General features: G+C 38.3%; 1 protein-coding gene across 7 annotated transcripts in view; it reads right to left on the bottom strand.

The window, feature by feature from the left end:
- UVRAG (UV radiation resistance associated) overlaps window positions 1-25,570 on the bottom strand; it is a 295,043-nt gene that overhangs the window by 211,147 nt on the left and 58,326 nt on the right. For all 7 annotated transcript variants that reach the window (XM_023538911.2, XM_023538913.2, XM_064288716.1 and 4 more), the window contains one exon: window positions 22,520-22,602. In XM_023538911.2, the coding sequence (XP_023394679.2) occupies window positions 22,520-22,602 (83 nt within the window). The remainder of the gene's footprint in view (window positions 1-22,519; window positions 22,603-25,570) is intronic.

The following is a 25,570-nucleotide window of genomic DNA, read 5'->3' as shown; positions in this document are numbered from 1 at the left end:
CCAACACCTAGCTTTTCCCATTTGTTTTCTATCAGAGGCCCTTTCGCCACCTCCTAGGAGCAGTCTAAACTCAGTCCTCAATGCAGGCTGACTTGCACATGCCAGCACATACTGTGCCTGATTTTCGGAGTGGTGAATTTATTTATATATAAACAATGTTTCAAGTCTATTAAAGTGGCTCGGCAGAGTAATTCCACATGACAACTTCTTTCTACCATCAAAATCTACTCATATTAAAAAGGAAACTGTAGTTTCAAAACAAGCACTGAGAACTTATGGTTTCCAAGGCTACAGGGGACAGCTTAGTGTTGAAGCATCAAAATTGGAATGCTTAACACACTTTGAATAAATATATTTTTCTCAGAGCAATTAAAAAAGTTTCTTTTCTGTCTGCTCTATATAAAAACAATTCAATCATAATGGTTTATCCTATGAGGGATCAATAAGCTAGGCATTCATTTTTAGTCTTAAAAATACATTTGAAGTTAGGTATTTTACCAGTTTTGCTGTTCAGCTCTCAAGTTAGAAAAAGTGTTAGGGTTACATAGCCCTTTGATCAAATAATCAACAAAACCAGAACGGAATTGTGGTGAGGTCTAAGGAGTACAAAAGACCTTCAGTAAGCACATAAATCCTACTGAAGCAATATATGCTGTTCAAGACAGCATGGAGCAGCAGAAGGGGCCTCATGCTCTTGGAGGGTGCCAAGTAGGTGTTGTACAACCTTGGGCAAGTTATTAAACCTTCTTGAGCCTCAATTTACTCACTTGCCTATTGTGCTGGGTTGTTCAAAGGATTAAATAGGATAATGAACTATGTAGAACACCTAGTACAATATTTATACTGAACGGGCACTCAAAAAATAATAATAATAAATGGTAGCTAGTATTGAGAATAAAGAAATGCATTTAAATAAAAAGATAAGAATGTGAGGTTAATAAAGCTAAGTGCCCAGGGGCAGAATGCTTGCTAAGTGCAATAAGGGTACAAAGGATGAAGTGAGGAGATCCAAGAAGGATTCCCAAAGCAGAAGAATGTGATCTACATCTGGAAGAACTTATCTAACGTGTCAAGCAAGCTTTTCCTACCTTTACACATGTTGCTACCTGGATGTAATTTTCTGTTCCTTGTAGTGCCAACAAATTCCCGTTTATTCTTTATTAACACGTACTACCTAACACTTAGCCAGGGAACAGGCTAATCACTAGAGGCTATATAACACTGCCCAAGATAACCCAGAGCTCTGTCCTCACAAAACTTACAATCTGTTGGAGGATATGGAATAACTAAACAGGCAATTCCACTACCACATAAAGTTTTATAATAAAAAGCAATAAGGTGCAACCTTCTCTCTCGCACCAATGCCCCCCCCGCCCCCAGCCCAAAATGAAGATATGACTCCAAATGCTAAAGCCAAGATTTAGATTTGCGGTAAGGTAGGAGGCTCCCTTAGGCCTAAATCTACCTGCCTGAACCAAGCCTTTTCCCCTATCTCTTTTCCTTTGGGCAGCTACTCATAAAGCAGTTGGGTGTGGTGTATGTGGGACCTCTACTATTTTCAAAATGTTTCTGTAAATCTATAACTGTTCTAAAAGTTGTCTTTTTGTTGTTGTTGTTGTTGTTGTTGTTTTTAATGGTAGAAAATGCATTTGGCACAACAGCTTTAGTTTGCTGAAATCCCAAACTAGTTTTATAAAATAAGCACAGATATTTTCAAGATTAAAAACAAAATACTGAAATCTGATTTTTCATATAACAATAGACTCAGGATGCTTTTAACACCATTGTGAAAAATCAATACCTAAAACACTAACAGAAATGAAACAACAAAACCTGAAACAACAATCCTTTTTATCTAAACGAGGAATATATTTTCAGAAAACAAAACTGCCAGATTGTAATCAAGCCTAACAAAAACACAAAGATCCTCTGCAAGACCAACAATCCTGTAGTTCTGCCACTGAGTGCTTTCCCAGGGCACTGAGCTGACAAAATGCACTTTTAAAATATCAACCTAATCCTCCTCCACAGATTTCTGAACTGATGTCACAGTTCAAGCTTGAAGATCTTGAAAACAAAGAGATTTTGTGCCAAGTACATTCAAATAAGAAATAGGTAGCAGAAGCCAAGTGAGTTCTTCCTCTTCAGAAGCTCAACATCAATTATTCCATATCATTCTCTTGGCCCTTAAGATTTAACTGCCTCATGTGATCAGTTGTCTCTTTATACAAATGCATATATATACACACACACCTAAACTCTAGGTTCCATGAAGGTAAGAACTTCCTTTCTACTTCTTTGTACCCAAAGTGCCTCACATGTGAAATTCTGTAAAAAAAAACCCACAGCCATTGAGTCGATTCCCGACTCATAGGGACCCTATGGGGCAGAGTAGAACTGCCTCACAGAGTTCCCAAGGAGTGCGTAGCAGATTCAAACTGCTGACCTTTTGGCTAGCAGCCGTAGCACTTAACCACTACACCACCAGGGTTTCCAAATTCTGTAGAATGATGAATTACAGCGAAATGAGACAGAAACAACCAGCTTAATCATAGGCTCTTAAACCTGGAAAGGCCTTTAGAGACTATTGATTTCAACTAGCTTTCTCCCTCCCCCTTTCTCCAATATCAAATGAATATTAATTCCCTTTCTCCTTCACTATATACTGGTTTTCTCCTCATAGAAAGGAAACCCTGGTGGCATAGTGGTTAAGTGTTATGACTGCTAACCTAAAGGTCAGCAGTTCAAATCCCCTAGGCGCTCCTTGGAAACTCTATGGGGCACTTCTACTGTCCTATAGGGTCGCTATGAGTCAGAATCGACTCGACGGCAATGGGTTTGGTTTTTGTTTTTATATACTGGTTTTCTCCTCATAGAAAATAGAAAAGCTATAATATGTGTATATGTGTGTACACACATACATACATTTATACATGATACTGTGACTACATTAGTTCACAGGGGTGTCTAGGGCAGGTAGACATCCACTTCAGTAATTGGGAGCTCACCCTCTTCTTCCAAAGGAACAGTTCCATTGGTGCACAGCTTTAATTGCTAAAAAAGTGTCTTCTTACACTGAGTCAACATCTGCTTTCCTTTGGCTTCCACTGAACTCATATGATGCCACCTCCAGTATTCACAAGCTATGACTGGCAGACCAGTTATTTTAAGCCTCAGTTTCCTTATATCTGTAAAAATGGGGATAATGATACCTACTGTTACAGAGCAGTTATGAGAACTAAATAAGATCATGCATGACTCAAGCAGGGCTGTGCTTTCTCCCACATCCTGTATAATACTGAGCTGGGGATGGCGTGGATGTCTCCCTTGCAGCTTGATGCTGATTTCCGGACTACTGCTCCTCTCCACTCCCTAAAAGCCCTCAGTCCCTTTAACATACATACTATCTGTTTATGTCACTTATCCTTTTTACTGCTGTTGTCTACAGTCTTCCCAGTGACCATTCCAGCTCAGTAATTAAAGATTTTAGCATCTAACTCACCATCTCTCTCTACCACTACTCTTGCTGTTGTTAGCAATGACTTCTACATCCACGTAGACCTTTCCAATACCTGAACCTCTCAGATTCTTGACCTCCACACAGCTCAGCTATCTCTTCTCATAACCATGCTTTAAATCATAATCAATAACGTTAACAGCCTTAAACTCAATCGCCAGCATCCCAACCTCTGACCACCATTCCTGCCTTACCAGATCCTTTCCAGCGCTCCATTCCAATAATTTGCCTTCACCATCAGAACTCCCAGGCCACTGATTCTACCACGTTTTCACTCTCCATCACTTCCTTCATATGTTCACTTCTGTCCTTATCTAGCTTAGATTCCAGGGTCCACCGTTATGAATCACTCCCTTAACTCTCTCCTTCCCCTTGAACTCACTGGCAAAATTCCAATTCTGTTTAAATTAAACTCACTGCCATTTCCACCTCTGCACCCAAGTAGGTTAATAAAAAACCCATTGCCATTGAGTCAATTTCATCTCACAGCAACCCTATAGGACAGAGCCATAGGGTTTCCAAGGCTGTAATCTTTACGGAAGCAGACTGTCACATCTTTTTCCCATACAGTGGCTGGTGAGTTGGAACCTCCAACCTTTTGGTTAGCAGCCGAGCACTTAACCACTGCACTACCAGGGCTCCGAATAGCTAAATACATCTGGAAAAATATACTCAACATGCTGAATGGTTTTCTTTTAAATTTACAATTAAAGTATGGTCCCTGGTCCAGCAGGATTGCCTGAGACAGAGTTAGAAATGCAAATTCTCAGGCCCCACCTCAGAAGCCCTCTGCTGATTCTGATGGAGACTAAAGTTTGAAAGCTACTGGCCTAGTTAATTCACTCTCTCACTCTCTAAGATGACTATTTTATACCTCCTCTTTTCTTTTCAAACTTAATACATCCCCTTCACCTTCCTGACACCTGGCTGATAACCCTACTGAAAAGCAGAAGCAATCAGAGGGCAACTTTCTCATTTTCCCATCACTTAATTTAAATTTAGCAAGTGATTCTGTATCTGTACCCATATACTCTGGCTTCTCTTGTGATAACACATTACAGCCCTTCTTCCTAAGGCAAAACCATCCACTTGTACACTGGACTCCACTGCATCTCACTTAGTAAAGATCTTGGTGCCTGCTATTATCTTCTCTCTTTCTCTTTCTCTCATGCACGAATTTTCCTTCTTAACTGGATCGTTGCCATCAGCACATGAGCACCCTAAAATACCTCCCATCTCAAAACAAACAAGAAAAAATACTTCCCTTGACCCCTCATTTCCCTCCAGCATTAGTACTACTTTCCTGCTCCTTTTTAGAGCAAAAAATTCTCAAGTGTGGTCTATACTTCTTGACTTCATTTCCTTATTCCCATTCTCTCTTTACGCCACTGCCCTCCATACCAACGAAACTACTCTGGTAAATGTCGCCAGTCCCTAACTTCAGTATTCAATTCTCAGCTCCCATCTTTTGATTCAGCCGTATTTGATTCAAGTGATCACCCCCTTCAAAACACTTTACTCTGGCTTCTGGGGCACCGCAATATCCTAGATTTCCCCCAACCTCATTAGCTACCCCCTTTCCTCTACTCTATCCTCCTCTTCTTAAATGCTGGAGTGCCTTGGGCAAAATCTGGAAGGTGGAAAGTGTGGAGGCCATTCTTCCTACAACAGTGACAGGCTCTCTCAGGTGTGAGTTTTTCCAGCCAGATTCCTTATCCAGCTGTCTGGTGCGCATAGGATGGCCATTTCATCAGCTGCAGTTTTCTGATCTCTGGATGACAGTGTGGTGTAGCGTCCCTGAAGCCTAGTAGCAGTCTTTCAATGTCTACTCCATCAGCTCTCTAATGACTTTATAAATACCCAATTCCCTGTATTAAATCTATTTCTGATTAAAATATCTAGAACAGCTTATGTTTTCTACATGGAACTTTGACTGATACAATTCCCAAACTCACATCTCTGAATGAGATCAAAATCGTATATCCAACTGCCTTCTCAGTACCTCCACCTTGAATAACTAATAACTTCATTTCGATTACTAATACATATATCAAATCTAGCATTTCCCAAATATACTGCTGATGCCCTATTACCTGTTCCTCCCTCCCCTAGTAATCTTGCACTATTTATTTTATTTTCATAAATACACCATAACTCACCTAGGTACTCAGGCTAAATACATGTGAACCAAAACCAAAACCGTTGCCATTGAGTCGATTCCGACTCATAGTGACCCTATAGGACAGAGTAGAACTATCCCCTTAGGGTTTCTAAGGAGTGGCTGGTGGGTTCACGCTGCCAACCTTTTGGTTAGCAGCCTGAGCTCTTAACCATTGTGCCCCCAGGGCTCCAAATATCTGGGATTCCTCCTGTAAGTTCGATTTCTCTCACATACCCATATCTAATCCATTAAGTAGGTCCAGTTAGTTCTAGCTTCAAAATATGTCAGAAATCCACTCTCTTCTCTTCATTCACCTCAACTGCTACCAGACCAGCCTAAGCTGCTCTTATCTCTTGCCTGGACCACCAAGGTAGTCTCTTAACTGATCTCCCTGTTGGCACTTCCCCTCCTGCCAGTCTATTCTCCATGCCAGAGTCATTTTCTTCAAAAAAAAAAAAAAAAAGCAGATCGCATCACTCCCTTGCTCAAACCCCTCTAACAGCTTTCCATCACACTTGGAAAAAAATCTTAAAACTCTATACAATCTGGACTCTGCCATCTTTGCTCAACATGTTCAACACAGACTAACCTCCTAGCTGTTCTTGTAACAAATCAAGCTCACTCCCACCTCAGGACCTTCATATTTGCTCTGGAATGTTCTTCCTTCAGATAGTCATACAGTTTCCTGCCTTATCTTTTTCAGGTCTTTGTTCAATATTTTCTTCTCAGTGGGGTCTTCCCTGACCACCCTATTTAAAATAACTCATCCTACCATCTCAGTACTTTCTACTTTCCTTTCCCTTGCTTTATTTTTCTTCATTGCACTTACCGCTCACCAAAGTGTATTTTTTAATTTCAAATTAATTTCTGAATTTTTCACCAAAATGTAAGCTCCAAAAAGACAGAAACTTTTTATTTCTTCTTCAGGCTATACTCCCATCTATTAACATTCAGTAAATGTAGCTTTCATTATTATTATATCCTCAATATACCTACATACTCTCTCGCTTCTAAATTACTTCCCTTCAGAAACAGCCAAAATTCTATAGAATGTAGATGGCAGCATGGGAGACAGGAAAGAAAATGGAACCAGAAAATTCTTGCTCTGTTACAATGCAACCTTAGGCAAGTCAGTTCCCCTCCCCTTTCTGGATTTCAGTTTCTTCACTAGTAAAATAGAAATAACAGAATAGTAACAACCGCATAATTTTGCTTTGAGGATTAAATAAGGTAAAGCATGTAAAAGACTTAATATAGCAGGTAATAGGGAATCGACAGTATATTTAGGACATATAGTCAATAAACGTGTATATTTTACTATTATTACCCAATAACAGCTTGCCATACTAATTAGTTATTTAATTTAAAGACAGCAACTGCATCCCCAAAGCCCTCTCTTCTCCCGGCTGCTGCTGTTGGGTGCCATCAAGTCGATTCTGGGGCACAGCAACCCCACGTGACAGACCAGAACTGCCCACAGGACCTTGTTGGCTGTAATCTCTACAGAAGCAGACCACCAGGTCTTTCTCTTGTGCGGCCACCGGACAGGCTTGAACCACTAATCTTTCGGCCACTAACCTTTCCGTTAAGAGCCGAGGACTTCACCACACCGCTAGGACTCCAGGCTAATTAGCCTCTATTCCCAACTAGTCTTCATATGACTGTTTTAAAATCACTTATCATCCTGGCCATCTCCCCTGGCCCTTCTCATCAAAGTAAACTACGATTCAAATTAGACTGAATGTTCCAAATATGACATAATAAACACAAAGTTTATTAACACAATAGGTGGACAATTACCTCCCTTGAGCTGAACTATATTTTAATTAATGCGACATAAGATAAGCTTAGCTCCTTTTTTTAAAGCCACTGAGTCACTTTCTTGGGTCACAATGAATTTTTCATTAATTTAAATCTCTACAAATAAATTTCATTAGTTTAAATGTTTTTCCCATAAGCTGTTTGAAGCCAGTTTTCCTCCAGGATTCATATCTGACTCTGTCAGGAGAATTAAAGAATCTCAGGGGTAGAAAAACCTGGGCTACTGTGGAAAACTTACTTTGCCTCTCTGGCCTTAGCGTCTGTCTTGCAGAGTCAGAATTTAATGAAGGAAGCCTAAGAACAGTGAGGAATGCAGCTAAAGAAACATCATTGTGTCCAATCACTTCACACTTACCATATTGAGGGAAAAGAAATAAAGGAACCATGTGGTCACAGAAACACTCCTCTACAGCAAACACAGAGGTTTTAGTTAACAACAACACCTTGGGCGGGGGCGGGGGGGACAGAGATGAGGCATATGTTAACCATATTTGGGAGGGCTCTATGAAAGCCTATTATAGAAGCCCCCATTGTGCAAGTGCCACAAGACTCTTTGAGAAATGCCCGACCTGTTTTACGCTCAGGTAAACCACCAGAGAAATTTTATTGGAAGGGGTGGATGCTGTTAGGCAGTCTCAAGGGAAAAAAAAGAGTATGACAGGGCATTCTGCCACATGAGATGGAGAAGTATAACGGAAAGGCCTCTGCCACCTGACAGGCCTAGGCTCTGCCTGACATACTAGCTGAATACCTTGGAACCAAGTGCTCAACTCTTCCAAGCCTCAGTTTGCTTACCAGTAAAATAGAAACATAGTAGCACGGTTATTGTGAATCTTACAAAATATTAATTTTTAGCTTTTAAGTGCATTTTGTATTTTAGATATTCAAATATCATTTTCCTTCTCTTATAGGCCCCTTAAAGAAAATAAAAAAAGAAGGAATTTTGACTTATTCCAAGAACACCAACAAAATATTTAGAAATTATTATTAACTTCTCAGTGAATGTAAGAACTCTCACTTGCTGAATCTTTTAAACTGTCCTTCTAGAATATAAGCTCCTAAAATAAGAATCTGACTTCTCATGTTAATAGAGTACTTTCAATCCTAAGGAATCAGAGGTAGGAGTGAGGTTATTAAACAGTCCACTCTTCTCAAAAGACAGGCACATTGAGTCTTGAATTCTCTTCAAAGGTGGAACGTCCCACTTTTAGAATAAAAATTATTCCTGATAAGCATAATGTATTAATTCTCCTATAAGCTCTGATAAATTCTCTTAATAAAACAGCATGTAAAAATCAACTTATAGGTGGGGTAGGTGTTTAATGGTAACTTGTTGTTTTTATTGGCAGAGACATCAGGGTGAAATCACTAAGCCTCAGAAAGCTGCCTTGGAACATGCCTGGCACCAGTGGGAATGCAGAAGTTACAAGGCAGCTATGAGGGGTGTGATGGTAAAGTCTTAATTTGCAGTGACATCTTAAACAAAGCAGTCTTAGCAAAGTAACACTGCAAATTCAAGCCAGAACTGAATGACAGAGACAGGGACAGAGAACACCTCTTGAGCAAAAGACTTAACTGCCCTCAAAAGTTGCTCTTTATCCATTTAAGCTGGTTTTATAGTCTTCTTTCACCACTTCAAGAACAGTTGAAAACTGACTATTGCTCTAAGCCAGGAGTTCTAAACACTGTTTTCAGGAGGGGTCATTTAACTGACCCACTATGTTCCTATTCCCTGTTGAACATTCAGGAAACTAGAGAAAACAATGTTAGCAGTATGAAGAGGCCTCAAGAGGTCCTAGTTAAAGACTATGAGAGATCTATCAGTAAATCTTTACTACTGGTTCATTATTTAATAAACTGGAGTTAGTTTACCATGCCATGCTTTCGCATGACTCTTCCATTAGCAAGAATTTTATCCAAAATTAAGTATTCAGGTATTTTATATTAAAAATACACTGTAAGTTTTGGCAGAACACATCCAACATTAGTACTAATTATCTTTGGAAAGGTGATTAAAGATACACCATTTAAAAATGCCTTGCAAAACCTACCTTTTATGCAGCTATTATCTAACCAGCTTGTATTTCACCCGTTTATTCATTCATCCATTTAACAAATATTTACTGAGCATCTACCAATATTTACCGAGCCAGGATGGTGCTTTATGCTGGTGACAAAACCGTGAACTAGAGATATAGATTCCATAAACTTATCTAGTTTATGTCCTCAATTCTCATTCCAGAGAAACATTTTAAAGGCAAAAAGTATCTCAAATGCTTTGTTTTAGCTCACACCAAAAAAGGTACTATAACTTTAAAATCAGAAAGCATCCTGTCCAAAAAGAGTCCATATATACCCATATGCCTACCCGAAATACTAGAGTGGTTTCTGCCTTAATTTTTAAAAACACAGTTAAATATTTAAACAATTAAGAGAATTATAAAATAAAACTATATGCAATGTTTCACCAATAAATTTGAAAATTTATAGAGGAAATAGATGATTTCTTAGCCAAAATAAAAAAGCCAACAATGAACTAAGGAGAAGTAGGAAAAAATAGGGCAAATAGCACTAAACATATTTAAACGATAAAATCTACCGTTAATATAATAAGCTCTACCATTGTAAAAGGCACCTAAATTAAACGATTTCATAGCTAAATTATCCACCAAGCCTTTAAACCAAAAAAACCAAAACCAGTGCCATCGAGTCGATTCCGACTCATAGCGACCCTATAGGACAGAGTAGAACTGCCCCATAGAGTTTTCAAGGAGCGCCTGGCAGATTCGAACTGCTGACCCTTTGGTTAGCAACTGTAGCACTTAACCATTATGCCACCAGGGTTTCCAACTTTAAAGAACTGAGAATTTCCAAAATTATTTAACTGTTTCAGATGATAATGATGGTAATAGCTAACACATAATAGTGCTATGTCCAGGCACCGTGCTAAAAGTACTTTACATTAATTCATTTGATCCTCACATCAATCCAAGGAGTAGATGCTAAGAACCTATAACAAATCAGTAATACAAAATCAGAAAGTCAACATACCTTATTACAACTATGAATTGAAAACAAAAGATATTAATAAATGTGAAGAGGCATCTCAAAAAATTCAGCATCTATTCCTAATAAAAATATTAAATACACAGGAAGAGTTATTTAAAATATTCACTAAAAATTAACAGGAAATATTCTGAACTGCAAAATATCAAAACACTGTCAACTGAAGTAAGAAACTGGACTAGGATGCTCAGTATGCCTGTTACTGTTCAGCATTATTTTGAAAGTTCTAGAAGGTTCAGCAAATGCAATAAAACTAGAAAATTGGCATAAAAATTAGAAAATGAAAGATAAACCTCCCTTTTATTGATGATAATATGTATGCAAAGAAAACCAAAGAGATCAAAAACAACAACTAGAAAAACAAAATAATTGGGTATGGTCATTAAACGTGAGATTTTCTTAAAATTATAGCTTTTCCCTCTAACAGTAATAAGAACCAGGAATGGAAATGAAAAATATACTTTATACAAAATAGCATAAAAACTCTAAACATAAAGACAAATTTAATAAAGGCACATGATCATATGAAGAAAACTATAAAATATTATTAAAGGAATAAAACAAAATATGAACAAATGTAAAGATATAACATATTCTTGGATGAGAAAACTAATATCAAAAAGTGATAGCTGACCTAATATTAATATAAAAATTCAATTAATACAAAATTCCCATTAGAATCCCAATAAAGATTTACTTTTTAGAATAAAATAACCTTAAAGTTCATATGGAAGAATAAAGTTCTGAGTATAGCCAAAAATAGTATTAAATAGAAGAGTTGTGAGAGGGGACTTGCCTTACTTGATATTAGAACATACCAAAAAACCACTGTACTTAAATCAATCTGAAATTGGCAAAGGAATAGACAAAAAGATCAGAAGAACAAAAAAGAGAATCCAGAAATAGATCCCAGTAAATATGAGCTTTTAATATATGACAAACCCTACCCACCCTTCCAAAAAAAAAAAAAACCTAAACCCATTGCCGTCGATTCCAACTCACAGCAACCCTATCAGACAGAGTAGAACTGCCAAGCAGGGTTTCCAGGGCTGTAAATCTCCACGGAAGCAAACTGCCAGATCTTTCTCCTGCATATATAACCAAAAAAAAAAAAAAAACCAAACACATTGCCGTCGAGTTGATTTCAACTCATACTGACCCTATAAATGTGGTATTGAAATTCAGTGTGGAAAGGGAGGTGCTGCCACAACTGGGTATTGATCTGTGAAGAAAATTAATCTCCATCTCACAATATATGAAATATTTACACAATATATGCAAAAATAAATTCCAAATTATACTAAAGATTTAATTTTAAAAGTAAAAATATATAAATCTCAAAAGAAAACTTAGAAAATATCTATACATCCAAGGCATAGTGGAGGCCTCATAAACCAAGACAGAAAATCCATGAGATATAAAAAGAAAAACTAGGATTATGTAACAAAAAATTTTTTTTGTACAATAAGAGGTATCATAAACAAAGCCAAAATGTAACTGATATATTTGGGGAAAATACCAATGACTCCTAAAAATTTATAAGAAAAAGGTAAGCAACTCAATTAAAAAAATAAATATAATAAAGTTGTTAATAAAGTTGTTGTTAGGTGCCATTAAATTGGCTCCAACTCGTAATGATTCTGCACAACGGAACAAAACATTGCAAGGGCCTACACCATCCTCAAAACTGTTGCTATGTTTGAGCCCGTTGTTGCAGCCGCTGTGTCACTCCATCTCACTGAGGGTCTTCCTCTTTTTCACTGACCCTCTACTTTACCTAGCATGATGTCCTACTCCTGGAAATGGTTCCTTCCGATAGCATGTCCAAACTACATAAGACAATGTCTTGCCATCCTTGCTTCTAAGGAGCATTCTGGCTATACTTTTCCAAGACAGATTTGTTCATTCTTCTGGCAGTCCACAATATATTCAATATTCTTCGCCAACACCATAATTCAATGCATCAATTCTTCAGCCTTCTTTATTCATTGTGCTCCTTAGGCAACGAATATGATAAAGCATACGAATGGGCAAACTCACAGAATACAATTTAAATAGTCAATGAACTCAGGAAAAGACGTTCACTTTCACTTGTAGCTCAAATTCAGTACTCAGTACTTAGACAAATAAAAATTAAAATAACACTAAGGTCAATCCCTGTCTCAGTTATCTACTGCTGCTGTAACAGAAATATCACAAGTGGGCAGCTTTAACAAACAGAAATTAATTTTCTTACAGTTTAGGAGACTAGAAGTCCAAATTCAGGACGCCAGCTCTAAGGGAAGGCTTTCTCTCTCTGGGGGAGGGTGCTTGTCTCTTCATCTTGTTTCCTGGTTCCTTGGAGATTTTCCTCATGGCTTGGCATCACTCTTCCCCCATCTCTGCTTGCTAGCTTGCTTATTTAATCTCTTTTATATCTCAAAAGAAACTGACTCAAGATACCCCCTACACTAACCCTGCCTCACCAGCACAACAAAGACAACACATTTCCAAATAGGATTACAACCACAGGCATAAGGGTTAGGATTGACAACACATTTTAGGGGTACACAATTCAATCCATAACATTATACCTTTTGACCCCCAAAAATTCAGGTCTGCCCACACACAAAACACATTCACCCCATTGCATCATCCCAGAAGTCCTAAATCAACTCCAAATTCAAATTTCATCTTTAGAATCATCTAAATCAAATATGGGTGAGATGTGAGGCATATTTCACCCTGGAGCAAATTTCTTCATCTAAGAACCTGTGAAATCTAGAATATCTGCTTCCAAAACACAATGGTGGAATGGGCAGAGGGTATACATTTCTATTACAAATGGGATAAACTGAAGAGAAAGAATAGATAACAGGTACCAAGCAAGTCCAAAACCCACCAAAACAACTTATATTAGCTCTCAAGGCTTGAAAATAATCCTCTGTTCTTTGGAGCCATCTGGGCAATGGCCCCGCCCTACAGACTCTGGGTGTCGGCCATGCCCTCAGGATTTTGGGTAGTGGCCCCTCAGCCCTGGGCTTCAGCTTTGCCTTCCAGAACCAATGGGACAGCAACTATGCTCCCTCGGCTTCGGGTGAACCCATTCTCCAAGTCCATCTGAGCGGCAAACCCACCTCCTTGGCCCCAGCAGGCCTCCTTCTTCTGCCCCATAGGCATGGCAATCCAACACCTGGCATACCTTAATGGTAGGCCCACACTCTGGAACCAAGTTGGTGCAGATCCCACTCTTTGAAACCTAGGAGGCTGTCTTAGTTATCTAGTGCTGCTGTAACGGAAATACCATGAGTGGCTTTAACAAATAGAAATTTATTTTTTCACAGTAGAAGGACAGAAGTCTAAATTCAGGGCCCTGGTTCTAGGCGGGGGCTTTCTCTCTGTCAGCTCTGGGGGAAGGTCCTTGTCACCTCAGCTTGTTCCCTGGTTCCTTGGAGATCTTCATGTGGCTTGGTATCAGTCTTCCTCCATTCCTGCTTCTCTGGCTTGTTCCTTTAATCTCTTTTATATCTCAAAAAACTGACTCAAGACACACCCTACACTTACCCTGCCTCATTAACATAACAAAGACAACTCATTCCCAAATGGGATTATAACCACAGGCATATAGACTAGGATTAACAACATATATTCAGGGGGGTGGGGGGGGGACACAACACAATTTAATCCATAACAGCTCCCGAATACCAAAACAGTCTTGAAAAAGAATAAGAAAGTAGGAGGACTCACAGTTCCAATTCAAAAGGTACTATAAACCCACTGCCCTGAATCAATTCTGGCCATGGTAATCCCATGTGTTACAGAGCACAACTGCTCCACAGGGTTTTCTTGGCTGTAATCTTTACAGAAGCAGATCTCTAGGCCCTCCTTCTGTGGTGCCACTGGGTAGGTTAAAACTGCCAATCTTTAGGTTTGTAGTTGAGCACAAACCATGTGTGCCTTAGTGTTCTTCCCTTACTAAAAAGCTGTTGCTGTTGTTGTTAGGTGTCACTGAGTTGTTTCAACTCATGGTGACCCTATAAAGCTACAGTAATTAAAACACTGTGATACTGGTACAAGGGCAGACATATAAACCAGTGTAATAGAACTGAGAGTTCACAAGTAAACCTACATCTATGGCCAATTGGTTTTCAACCAGGGTGTCAAATTCATTAAATTCATTAAACGAAGAAAGAACAAACGTTGTGTTCCCTGACAGGGAACACAACAGAGAGTCCCAGAGGGAGCAGGAGAAAAGTGCAGGCAGAACTCAGATTTATGTAAAAAGACCAGACTTAGGTCTGACAGAGACTGGAGGAACCCCCAAAACTATAGCCCCCCAACACTGTTAACTAAGAACTAAAACCATTCCCAAAGCTCATTTCAAAGATTTCACAGGACAATATAAAAAAAAATAATACACATGAGAGTGTGCTTCTTAGTTCAATCAGATACACGAGACCAAATGGGTGTCTCCTGTCTGGGGGAAGGGTGAGAAGACAGGAAGGGTCAGGAACTGGCTGAATGGACACAGGAACCTGGGATGGAAAAGGGGGAGTGTGCTGTCACGTTGTGCGGATTGCAGCTAATGTCACAAAACAATGTATGCACAAATTTTTGCATGAGACATTAACTTGAGTTATAGACTTTCACCTAAAGCATAATTGAAAAAAAAAATGTAGAAAGAATAGTTTCTTTACTAAACAGTGCTGGGATAACTGAATCTTCACATGCAAAAGGAAGAAGTTGGACCCATAACTTAAATCACATATGAAAATTAACTCAAAGTGGATCAGTGACCTAAATATAAGAACTAAAACTATAAATTGTTAGAAGGAAACACAGGGTAAAACTTCAAGACCATGTTTTTGACAATGAATTCTTAGGTATGATATCAAAAGCACAAGCAACAAAAGAAAAAATAGGTAAGTTGAACGTAATCAAAATGAAAAATGTGCATCAAAAGACATTATCAAGAAAGTGAAAAGGATGGGGGAAGATATTTGCAAATCATACATCTGATAAGGGTCTACTATCCATAATATATAAAGAACTCTTACAACTCAATAATAAAAAGACAAACAACCTAAGTAAGAAATGGACAAAGGACTTGAATAGACATTTCTCCAAAGAAGATACACAAATGGCCAGTAAGCACATGAAAACATGCTAAACATCAAAAATTACTAAGATGACTAGTTTGGATAACTGGGATGATGATGATGATATCAGTAGCTAAACTGGAGGGTGGGAGAGAGGGGTGCAATTAAGCCAATGAGTGTAGCTCTGGACACAGTGGGGTTGAGGTTCCTATAGGACATGAACATATTGATGTCCAATGGTCATTAGAAAATACAGATCTGAAATCCAAAAGAGAGGTAGGATTTGAGAGTTATTAACATGTAGACATGTTGGTTGCAGCTTTGGTAACAGAAGAGAATACTCAGTGAGAAAGAGGAATGCAGAAGAGTTCTAAGACAGAACCCAAGAACTGTTGCTAACACAGACAGGAGAAACTACAACCATATGAGATAATCTGTTCTTCAAGAAGCTTTCGATGTCATCAAGGAAAAGAGACATACACATGTTTAACATCATTTATTATGACCATTAGGATTAAAGGTAACTCTGAAAGTAGGAGTGGTAGACGTCGGAAAGGGAAGAATGGGAAATTATGCTAAAACTTAGAAATATTTAGCTAATTAGAAAATTTGCTAGTGGTAACACGAAAAACAGAAACTGACACAGAAGAGAAAGCCAATTCCAAGATGGAAAAGTAAAGGGGAAGAAGAAAACTAACATTTACTAAATGTCTACTATATACCAGTGGAGGCCTGGTTGCACACTGGTTAAGCACTGCAGCTGCTAACCAAAAGGTCAGCAATTCGAATCCACCAGCTGCTCCTCGGAAACCCTATAGGGCAGTTCTACTTTGTCCACTAGGATCAGAATCAACTTGATACCAAAGGGTTTGGTGTTTTTTTTTGGTTTATATACTAGTAGCTGTCCTAGGACCTTTCAAGTATTTCATCTTACTTGATTCTCACGATATTCCTATAATACAAATATTAACCCCATTTTACAAAAGTAAGTTGAAGCATACAAGAGTTAAGTAATTTTCCCAAAGTCCTGTACCCAGTCCACTTGCATATAGCAAGTGTTAGGATTGGAAACCAGGTGGAGGTCCAAGGCCCTTAACTTCTCCTCCACATTTCCACTTACTTAACTGGCAAAAGCAGGAGATGTCAAAGGGGTGAAAAAACAATAAAAGAAGAAAACCAGAATTATTTTCACTTATCTCGTTACTATACAGCTATCTCTTTGTGGAAGTATAAAAGGAAAAATACACGAGTTTTCCAACCCCCAAAATAATCTTTCAATCTCCAAAAACAGGTGGTATTAGAGATATAGCTTTGCTTCCAGTCTCATTCCCTCAAGTCCATTCCACACTATCTCCATGGCTAGAGTTCTAAAAGGGAAGCCTGACCATGTCACTCCTCCTCTTTGTATAGTATTTCAATAACTCCCTATCACCAACAGGGTAAAAATCCAAAATTCAACAGAACACAAAGGTGAAAGCTATCTAGTAAGTATAAAAAACTCCTCAGGAGTAAGAATAAGAAAAAAAAGTTAACCTCTAAAAACAAATACTCTACACACACATACCCGTTGCCGTTGAGTTGACTCTGACTCACAGTGACTTTATAGGACAGAGCAGAACTGCTGCATAGGATTTCCAAGATCCTAAGTCTTTCTGGGAGCAGACTGCTGTATCTTTCTCCTGCAGAGTGGCTGGTGGGTTTGAACCACCAGCCTTCAGTCAGCAGTCAAACATTTTAACCACTGTGACACCAGGGCTCCTTAAAAATAAACGCTTACTTATAATTTATAACACTGCATTATACTCCACTATTTTTTTTTTAATGTCCCCCAGTTTTCTCACCTCAAATTATAAAATGAATGAAATTTTAAATGTCAGTTAAAGAGCAACATTGACACCTTGTGGTGAACATCCTAAATTAAAGTATCCACTGTAAAACGAATAATGTGGCTTCTAACAAAATGTCTGTTTGCATGAAAACTAACCCTTAACCCAAGGATTTCCAAGGGTTAAACAGCAAAAATTTGATTACCATCGCACACGCTAAATGTGGAAAGAGCTGCTAATACTTACTCGGTCAACACTGAAATGAGCCTAAAATTTTAACTGTGGCCAAAGTATATGAATAAAAATGCAGGTCACTGTTTTCCTACAAAATGTTACAATACATCCATATGAAACAGGTTCGTGCCCTGGTCTCCAGTGCTCCAAAGTCCTTGCCCTAGTCAAGATTTCCTGTTTTTATAACTAAAATGTACAAATAGCAGAACTAGATAACTGCAACCTCGTAAAAATTAAATACATAAGACTTCATCTAAAGATCTCACCAAAAGAGTGAAAAGAGAACCTACAGACTGGGGAAAAAAATTGGCAATGACTTATCTGACAGGGGTTTAACCTCTAAAATTACAGAAAACTTCAACACCTCAATATCAAAAAGACAATCCAATTAAAAAATGGGCAAGGGACATGAACAGGAACTTCACCAAAGGAGATATTCAGGCAGCTAACAAATGCATAAAGAGATGCTCATGATCATTAGTCATTAAAAAAAACCAAACCTACTGCAGTCGAGTCAATACTGACTCATAGCGACATTAGCCATTTAAGAGATGCAAATTAAAACTACAACGAGATACCATCTCACCCTGGCCATCATGGCACTGATCAAAAAAACAGAACAAGAAATGCTGGCAAGGCTGTGGGGACAGTGGAGCTCTTATACACTGCTGGTGGGAATGCAAAACGTTACCACTACTATGGAAAACGGTATGGCACTTCCTTAAAAAATTAGAATAGAAATACTATCGAACCCAGGAATCCCACTCCTAGGTATATATCCTAGAGAAATAAGGGCCGTAATATGAACAGACATATGCACACCCATGCTCACTGCAGCATTATTCACAGCAGCAAAAAGATGGAAACCAGAGAAGTGTTCATCAATGGAAAAATGGATCAATGTTGTACATACACACAGCGTTAATACTACGCTACCATAAAGAATAACGATGAATCCCTGAAACATCTCACAACAGGGATGAATCTGGAGGACGTTATGCTGAGTGAAATAAGTCAGTCAGTCACAAAAGGACAAATATCCTACGAGACCACACTATTATAAAAAGTCAAGAATAGGTTTACACACAGAAAGAAACATTCTTTGATGGTTACCAGGGATGGGAGGGGTAGGAAGGGAGAATCAGTAACTAAAGAGACATGCGTGAATTCTGGTGAAGGGAAAAAGTAACATACAATATGGGGGAAGTCAGTACAACATGATCAAGGCAAACGGAGACATTGAGAGGTACACAAGAATAAAGGGCAACTATAGTAAATACCACCAGGAAACCCTGGTGGCATTGTGGTTAAGTACTATGGCTGCCAAGCAAAAGGTCTGCAGTTCAAATCTACCAGGCGCTCCTTGGAAACTCTATGGGACAGTTTTACCCTGTCCTATAGGGTCACTATGAGTCGAGATCAACTTGACAGCGATGGGTTTGGTTTTTTTTATTTAAATACTGTAACATATACAATCCTGCAACAACAGTAATAACAAACAACTTGTGAGTGAATACACAGATAGATATGTACGTTAAATAGGTGTGGGAGGGCGTGTAGGAGTACACTCACGTGCATACACAGGTATGGGTGTGGATATTTCTACATATATATTTGTAGGTACTGCACACATATTCATATATATAGTAGAGCACATAAGGGGCACAGTTATGGAAATTTCTTAGACATAACCGAACACCTCGTGCAACCAAGCTATGGGACTTAAAGGCTAAGCACCACAGTCTTGGGGGACATCTAGGTCAACTGGCATAATATAGTTCATAAAGATACTGTTCTACATCCAAGTTTGGTGAGTAGCATTTGGGGTCTTAAAAAGCTTGCCAGCAGCCATCTAACATAAAACTATTAGTATCTTCGTGCCTGAAGCAAAGGAGAGCAAAGAAAACCAATGATTCAAGGAAGCAATCAGTCCAAAGGACTAATGGTTCACACTAACCCGGCCTCCTCTAGCCTAAGACCAGAACAACTAGATGATGCCCAGCTACCACTACTGACTGCTCTGACCAGGAACAGAATAGAAGGTCCAGGTTAGAAAGTATAAAAAATGTAGAACAAAATTGAAATTCACAAAAAGACCAGACTTACTGGCCTGATGGAGACTGGAGGAACCCCTGAGACTACTGCCCTAAGACACCCTTCTAACTTGGAACTGAAGCCAATCCCGGAGCCCACCTTTCAGCCAAATAATGACTGGCCTATAAAACAGACAATAGCACATGTGAGGAATGTGCTCCTTAGAACAATCAGCTAAATGGGAACAAAAGGGCAATATTTGCCCAAAAGCAAAGATGAGAAGGCAGGGAAGCCTGGTGAAGAGAAACAGGAAAAAAGGGTGGAAATGGGGAGAGTGCTGACACACTGCAGGGATTGCAACCAACGTCACAATTGTACAAATTTGTAACATCACCACTTCTACCTTTAAGAAGAATCAGAGAGGTGAAATGAATGGGCATAATCAGGGATAACTAAAGTCAAAAAAAAAAAAAAAAGTCAGGGCCAGGTTAATTAAAGCATTCTCTATGACACCATGTTTCTTCCAAGATTTAACAGTCTTTCCTCAGCTCCTGCTTTCCTGTAACATCACAGAGCTTTTGATACCCCTAGAATCTCTCTCCTCTTTTAGGTTCTATGATGCTATTCTATCCGAAATCCTCCTCTTCTCCCTGACTTAGCATTCTTTTTTCTTTTAATTCTACCCATTTCTCTAATAAAGTCAAACAATCTCAGACCTGAAAAAAACCTTTAAAATAATTATATTTATACCTTTGTTTCACTGAGGGAAAGAGAGGTCAAGAAATGTTAGTGGCTTGCTCACATTTCAAACTATTTCTGGACATTACCCTTTCAAACACTTAAAATCCAATGTGTCCCCAGAAGAAAATATTCTTTGATGGCTACAAGGGTGGAGAGGAAGGGAGGGAGAGGGGTATTCACTAATTAGATAGTAGACAAGAACTATTTTAGGTGAAGGGAAAGACAATACACAATACAGGAGAGGTCAGCACAACTGGACTAAACCAAAGCAAAGAAGTTTCCTGAATAAACCGAATGATTCGAAGGCCAGAGTAGCAGGGGCTGGGGTCTGGGGACATGGTTTCAGGGGACCAAAGACACAAGGTAATTATGAGCCCAAGAGTCAGAAAGGGCCACATAAATCAGAGACTGCATCAGCCTGAGACCAGCACCAGATGGTGCCCGGCTACAACCGATGACTGCCCCAACAGGGAGCATAACAGAGAATCTCTGATGGAGCAGGAGAACAGTGGGATGCTGACCTCTAATTCTTGTAAAAAGACCAGACTTAATGGTCTGACTGAGACTGGAAGGACCCAGGAGGTCACGGTCCCCAGACCTGCTGTTAGCCCAAAACTGGAACTATTCCCAAAGCCAACTCTTCAGACAGGGATTGGACTGGACTGTAAGACACAAAATGATACTGGTGAGGAGTGAGCTCCTTGGCTCAAGTAGACACATAAGACTGTGGGCAGCTCCTATCCAGTGGGGAGATGAGAAGGCAGAGGGGGACAGGAGCTGGCTGAATGGACATGGGAATACAGGGTGGAGAGAAGGAGTGTGCTGTCTCGCTAGGGGGAGAGCAACTAGGAGTACATAACAAGGTATATATAAATTTTTGTATGAGAGACTGACTTGATTTGTAAACTTTCACTTAAAGCACAATAAAAATAAATAAAATAATGTATCAAAAAAACCAATGTGCCCCAAAGTGAACAGGATCAGAAATGTAAGTTATATACTTTGGGTAGGCTCAAAAATATGAGCTACAAATGACACCTCCCACTCTCTATCTCCACTGTCTAATTACAAAATCCTGTCCATTCTGTTACATATTCAGAGTGGTCAGGGTGAAAGCACCTCTCAGATAAGAATCAAAAGTCAGCAAATGTATGCGGTTACTTTAGTCAAAATCATTGTCTCTTAAAAGCAATTTACACAGTCCATGTAACCAAACCCTCTGCCATCATGTGTAATGAGATACAAGTTTCCCAAAGGAAAAGGCCATTATATAATAAAGTAACCACTTCTCCCATCATCCTTCTAGGCTCTTCTTCTAGTAGATGTATAGATGCTGCCTAATGCTCTAAAATTTATGATGTGTTACGTAAACATTAGAAAAATTCTTCCAAAATCAAATTTCAATGAATAATCTGTCTGCCACAGGATGAGCGTCACTGTTAACTTTATTCTGAATTGCATTTATTTTGGGAGCTTGCCTCCTGGGAAAATGTCCTTGATGATGTACCATATTTAAAATTAAAACTAATTTTTAAAATCTTTCCAAATTAAGTCCAGACATTATGAAAATATAGAGCAGAGGCTTTTAAGCCGCTGAGCATGAGGTTCATACAAGGCTCCTTTGGCTTGCCAAACATGATTCTTTTAAGATGAACAGCAGGTCAAAGCTATAAGCCATGTTGGGGGCTGTTGGAGGGCTTTTTTAGTGAGGCTGTAGTTGTTCAGGCTTTGGGAAGCCTAAATTTTGCACCACTGGTTGCTGCTCTTTGTATTGCAGAAGACTTGAGAACAGCTCACGTCTATTTTAAGGTCACTGGCTTCCAACCACTCTCTCCCACTGTCCAGAGAAAGGAAATGGCTTTCCAAAAGCTTTGTGGAAGAGATAACTTAAACCACTGTAGCTACAAAATTTATGAAGCTCTCACTAAAAAATGCTAAGCCTGCATAACAGCTTCTAAAGCTCCCATACATTTCCTCACACTAAAATGTCACAAACTCAGATGAGGAAGATTTTTTAGAAAAACTCAGAGAGTATGCTTACCGTAGCAAAGAGAAGACATCATAAGAATTGCGAACACAGTTGTGATCCACCTGAAGAATATTCTTCTGAACATGTGAATAACCCTGAAAGACATTAATCAACAAATTAACCAAAGCTAAACAAAAGGAAATCTATCTATGCACAAATTAATCATAATTTTTTGTCTTTTTTTATTATGGTTTATAAACAGTTCAGTAAATTCAAATGGTTAGAGTTTCAATAAAAGTTTAGTACGATTCCCATATAACTGAAGTCTAACCTTGAGCTTCATTTAAAATAAATTTCTTCTACCATTTTCCCACAGAAACAACGTTTCACATTATAAATTGTGGCAAATTCCCAGAGAAGCCCCAGAAGTCTTTTAACGTATTATGTATGTGGCTGAAAAGAGTATTAACACTAATATTTCAACTATGCATAGCCATTATATGTAATGAATTTATGGAAAAAAAAAAAAAAAGGCATTCCAAGTTCTAATTAGGAATACCAGAAACAAGTATTCCACAGTGGTACAAAAGTGATGAGATCAACAATGGATGGCTTCTAGAGAGAACAAAGCACAACTGCATTAAAAGAACGGAAGGGTATCTGTGTCATTTGAGAAAGGAAAATAAATAGTGGTTAAGAACAAAGATTCTCGACCCAGACCAGCTGGGTTCAAACTCAACCTCTCAGTACAACAGCTATGTAATCGTGAGCAAGGCACCCAAGCTTTCTTAGTTTAACCTTGGTTTCTTCACTTATAATAAGGGATGAAAATAGTATCTACCTCAAAAGTTGTTGTGGGAATTAAGGGAGTCAATATTTGTAGAGTGAAAGGTATACAGTAAGCACTCTATAAGCATTTTTTAAAAGTTATATGTAAAGACATTAAAAGGGTATTAAGAGGATATTACGAACAACTTTTTGCTAACATTTGCTAACAAATGACAACTCAGATGAATGAGAAAAAGAAATTTTTTAAATACACCTTGCCAAAACTGGAACCAGGTGAAACAAAAATACCTGAACAGCCCTATATCTAATTTTTTAATGAATAACTAACTGAAAATCTCCCACAAAGATAAATAAATAAATAAAGTCCAGATCCAGACGGTTTCACTGATGAATTCTATCAAACACTTAAGGAAGAAATAACACCAATTTTACACAAACTCCTTCATAAAACACAGGAGGGACAACAACTCCCCACTCATCTTATTAGATCAGTATTATTTCAATACCAAAACCTGACAAAGACATCACCAAAAAAAGGAAGAAAAGTATAGACTAACATCCCTCATGAATATAAACACAAAATTTCTTAACAAAATGTTAGCTAACTGAATCAAGAAAATACATTATAAGAATAACACATCATTGTTTACTGAATTTACCTAAATGCAAGGTTGGTTTAACAATATAGATCAATCAATTAGACAAGGATATGAAACAATAATTATAAACCTATGTTGAGGGGTGCACAATGTATAAAGATGCAATCTGTGACATTAACAATATAAAGGAGAAAGGATGAAGCTTTATAGAAGCAAAGCATTTGTATATTTTTCAAACTAAGCTGGTATTAATTCTAACTAACGTGCTATACCCTTTCATGGACCATGGAATATATACACATTTTCCACCCCTGAAGATTTACTGGCAGGCATTTAAGCCACTTCTGTACGTTCCGGCATCATGGTGGACATTGATGCAACTGCCTAAAAATAAGGAAGTTGTTCTGCGCCACATTTGAGTGTTGAGAGCCATTCGTACGAGGGGATGCTCCCCAGAGGAGTGATTGTGTGAACCTTTTGTGTCTTTTGGCTTCTGTTCAGCGAGATAAGGCTTGCAAGTATGTTTACTATTTCCTTTATGTTACTGGGAAGATACAGTCACCAGCATTCAGAAACATTCAAGTACATGAGTTATTTTTGGAGTCAAAACAGTTTGGGAAGCACTTCCTGGGCCATGGGACTGATGTGTCCTGAGTGTGCAGTATGTTTCATGGAACTTGGTACCAATGTGGCCCACTCTAAATCAAACTGGTAACAATTACATGCACTTGCTACTGCAATGTTTATTTAGTATTTTATGTGTATTTTTGGAAAGTTGAGTAAGATATTTTATGACTAAAATGTAACCAGAAGTGGGATGCACCATGGGACTGATCTGTCCCACATGTGTGATGTGCTTCATGGAACATGGGACTGGTATGTCCAGCTTGCAACCAGCACTCCATTTTTTCAAATAATAAAAAACTACCAACAAATGATTCAGCATCCATCCCATTAGTGAAAAAACACAGCATCCCTAAAACATCCTCCCTAAAACAATAATTCATCCATAAAAAGGATAAATTAAGATGTTAATTGCAAGTCCCATAACAACCACTAAGAAAATAATTAACAAATATATAGTAAAGGTAATGAGAAGGGAGTAAAAACGGTACACTAGAAACTAAAACAATAGAAGACAGTTACGGAGAAAATGAGAAACAAATGCAACATTGCACATACATAAAACAAAGAACAAAACGACAGATCTATATCCTTCATTATCAATAATTACCTCAAATGTAAAGGGAATAAACCCTCCCATTAAAAAATTGTTTACAAAAAATGGATAAAAAACTGTGTCCCTATTATACGCTGTCTACAAGAGACATTAGAGCCAAAGACACAAATAGGTTGAAAGTGAAAGGACACAAAAAGATACTACATGCAAACAATAACCAAAAGAGAGCTGGAAGCTATACTAATATCAGACAAAACAAACTTTAAGTCAAAAGTTAAGAGACAAAGGACATTATATAATGATAAAAAAGTCAATCCATCAAAAAGATATAACAATTATAAATATACATTGCACCGAATAGCAAAGTCCCAGAATATATAAAGAAAAATTGATACAACAGAAAGGAGAAATAGACAGCTCAACAACAAATTGCTAGAGACGTCAACAAACAAGTAGGCAAAATATAAACAATGAAATAGAAAACCTGAGCAACACCATAAGCCAACTAAACCTAAGAGACATATACAGAACACTCCTGCCAAGAACAGCAAAACA

The sequence above is a fragment of the Loxodonta africana genome, chromosome 7 (genome assembly GCF_030014295.1).
Source record: "Loxodonta africana isolate mLoxAfr1 chromosome 7, mLoxAfr1.hap2, whole genome shotgun sequence".
Lineage (NCBI taxonomy): Eukaryota > Metazoa > Chordata > Mammalia > Proboscidea > Elephantidae > Loxodonta > Loxodonta africana.
This window is presented reverse-complemented; position numbering and strand designations above follow the sequence as displayed.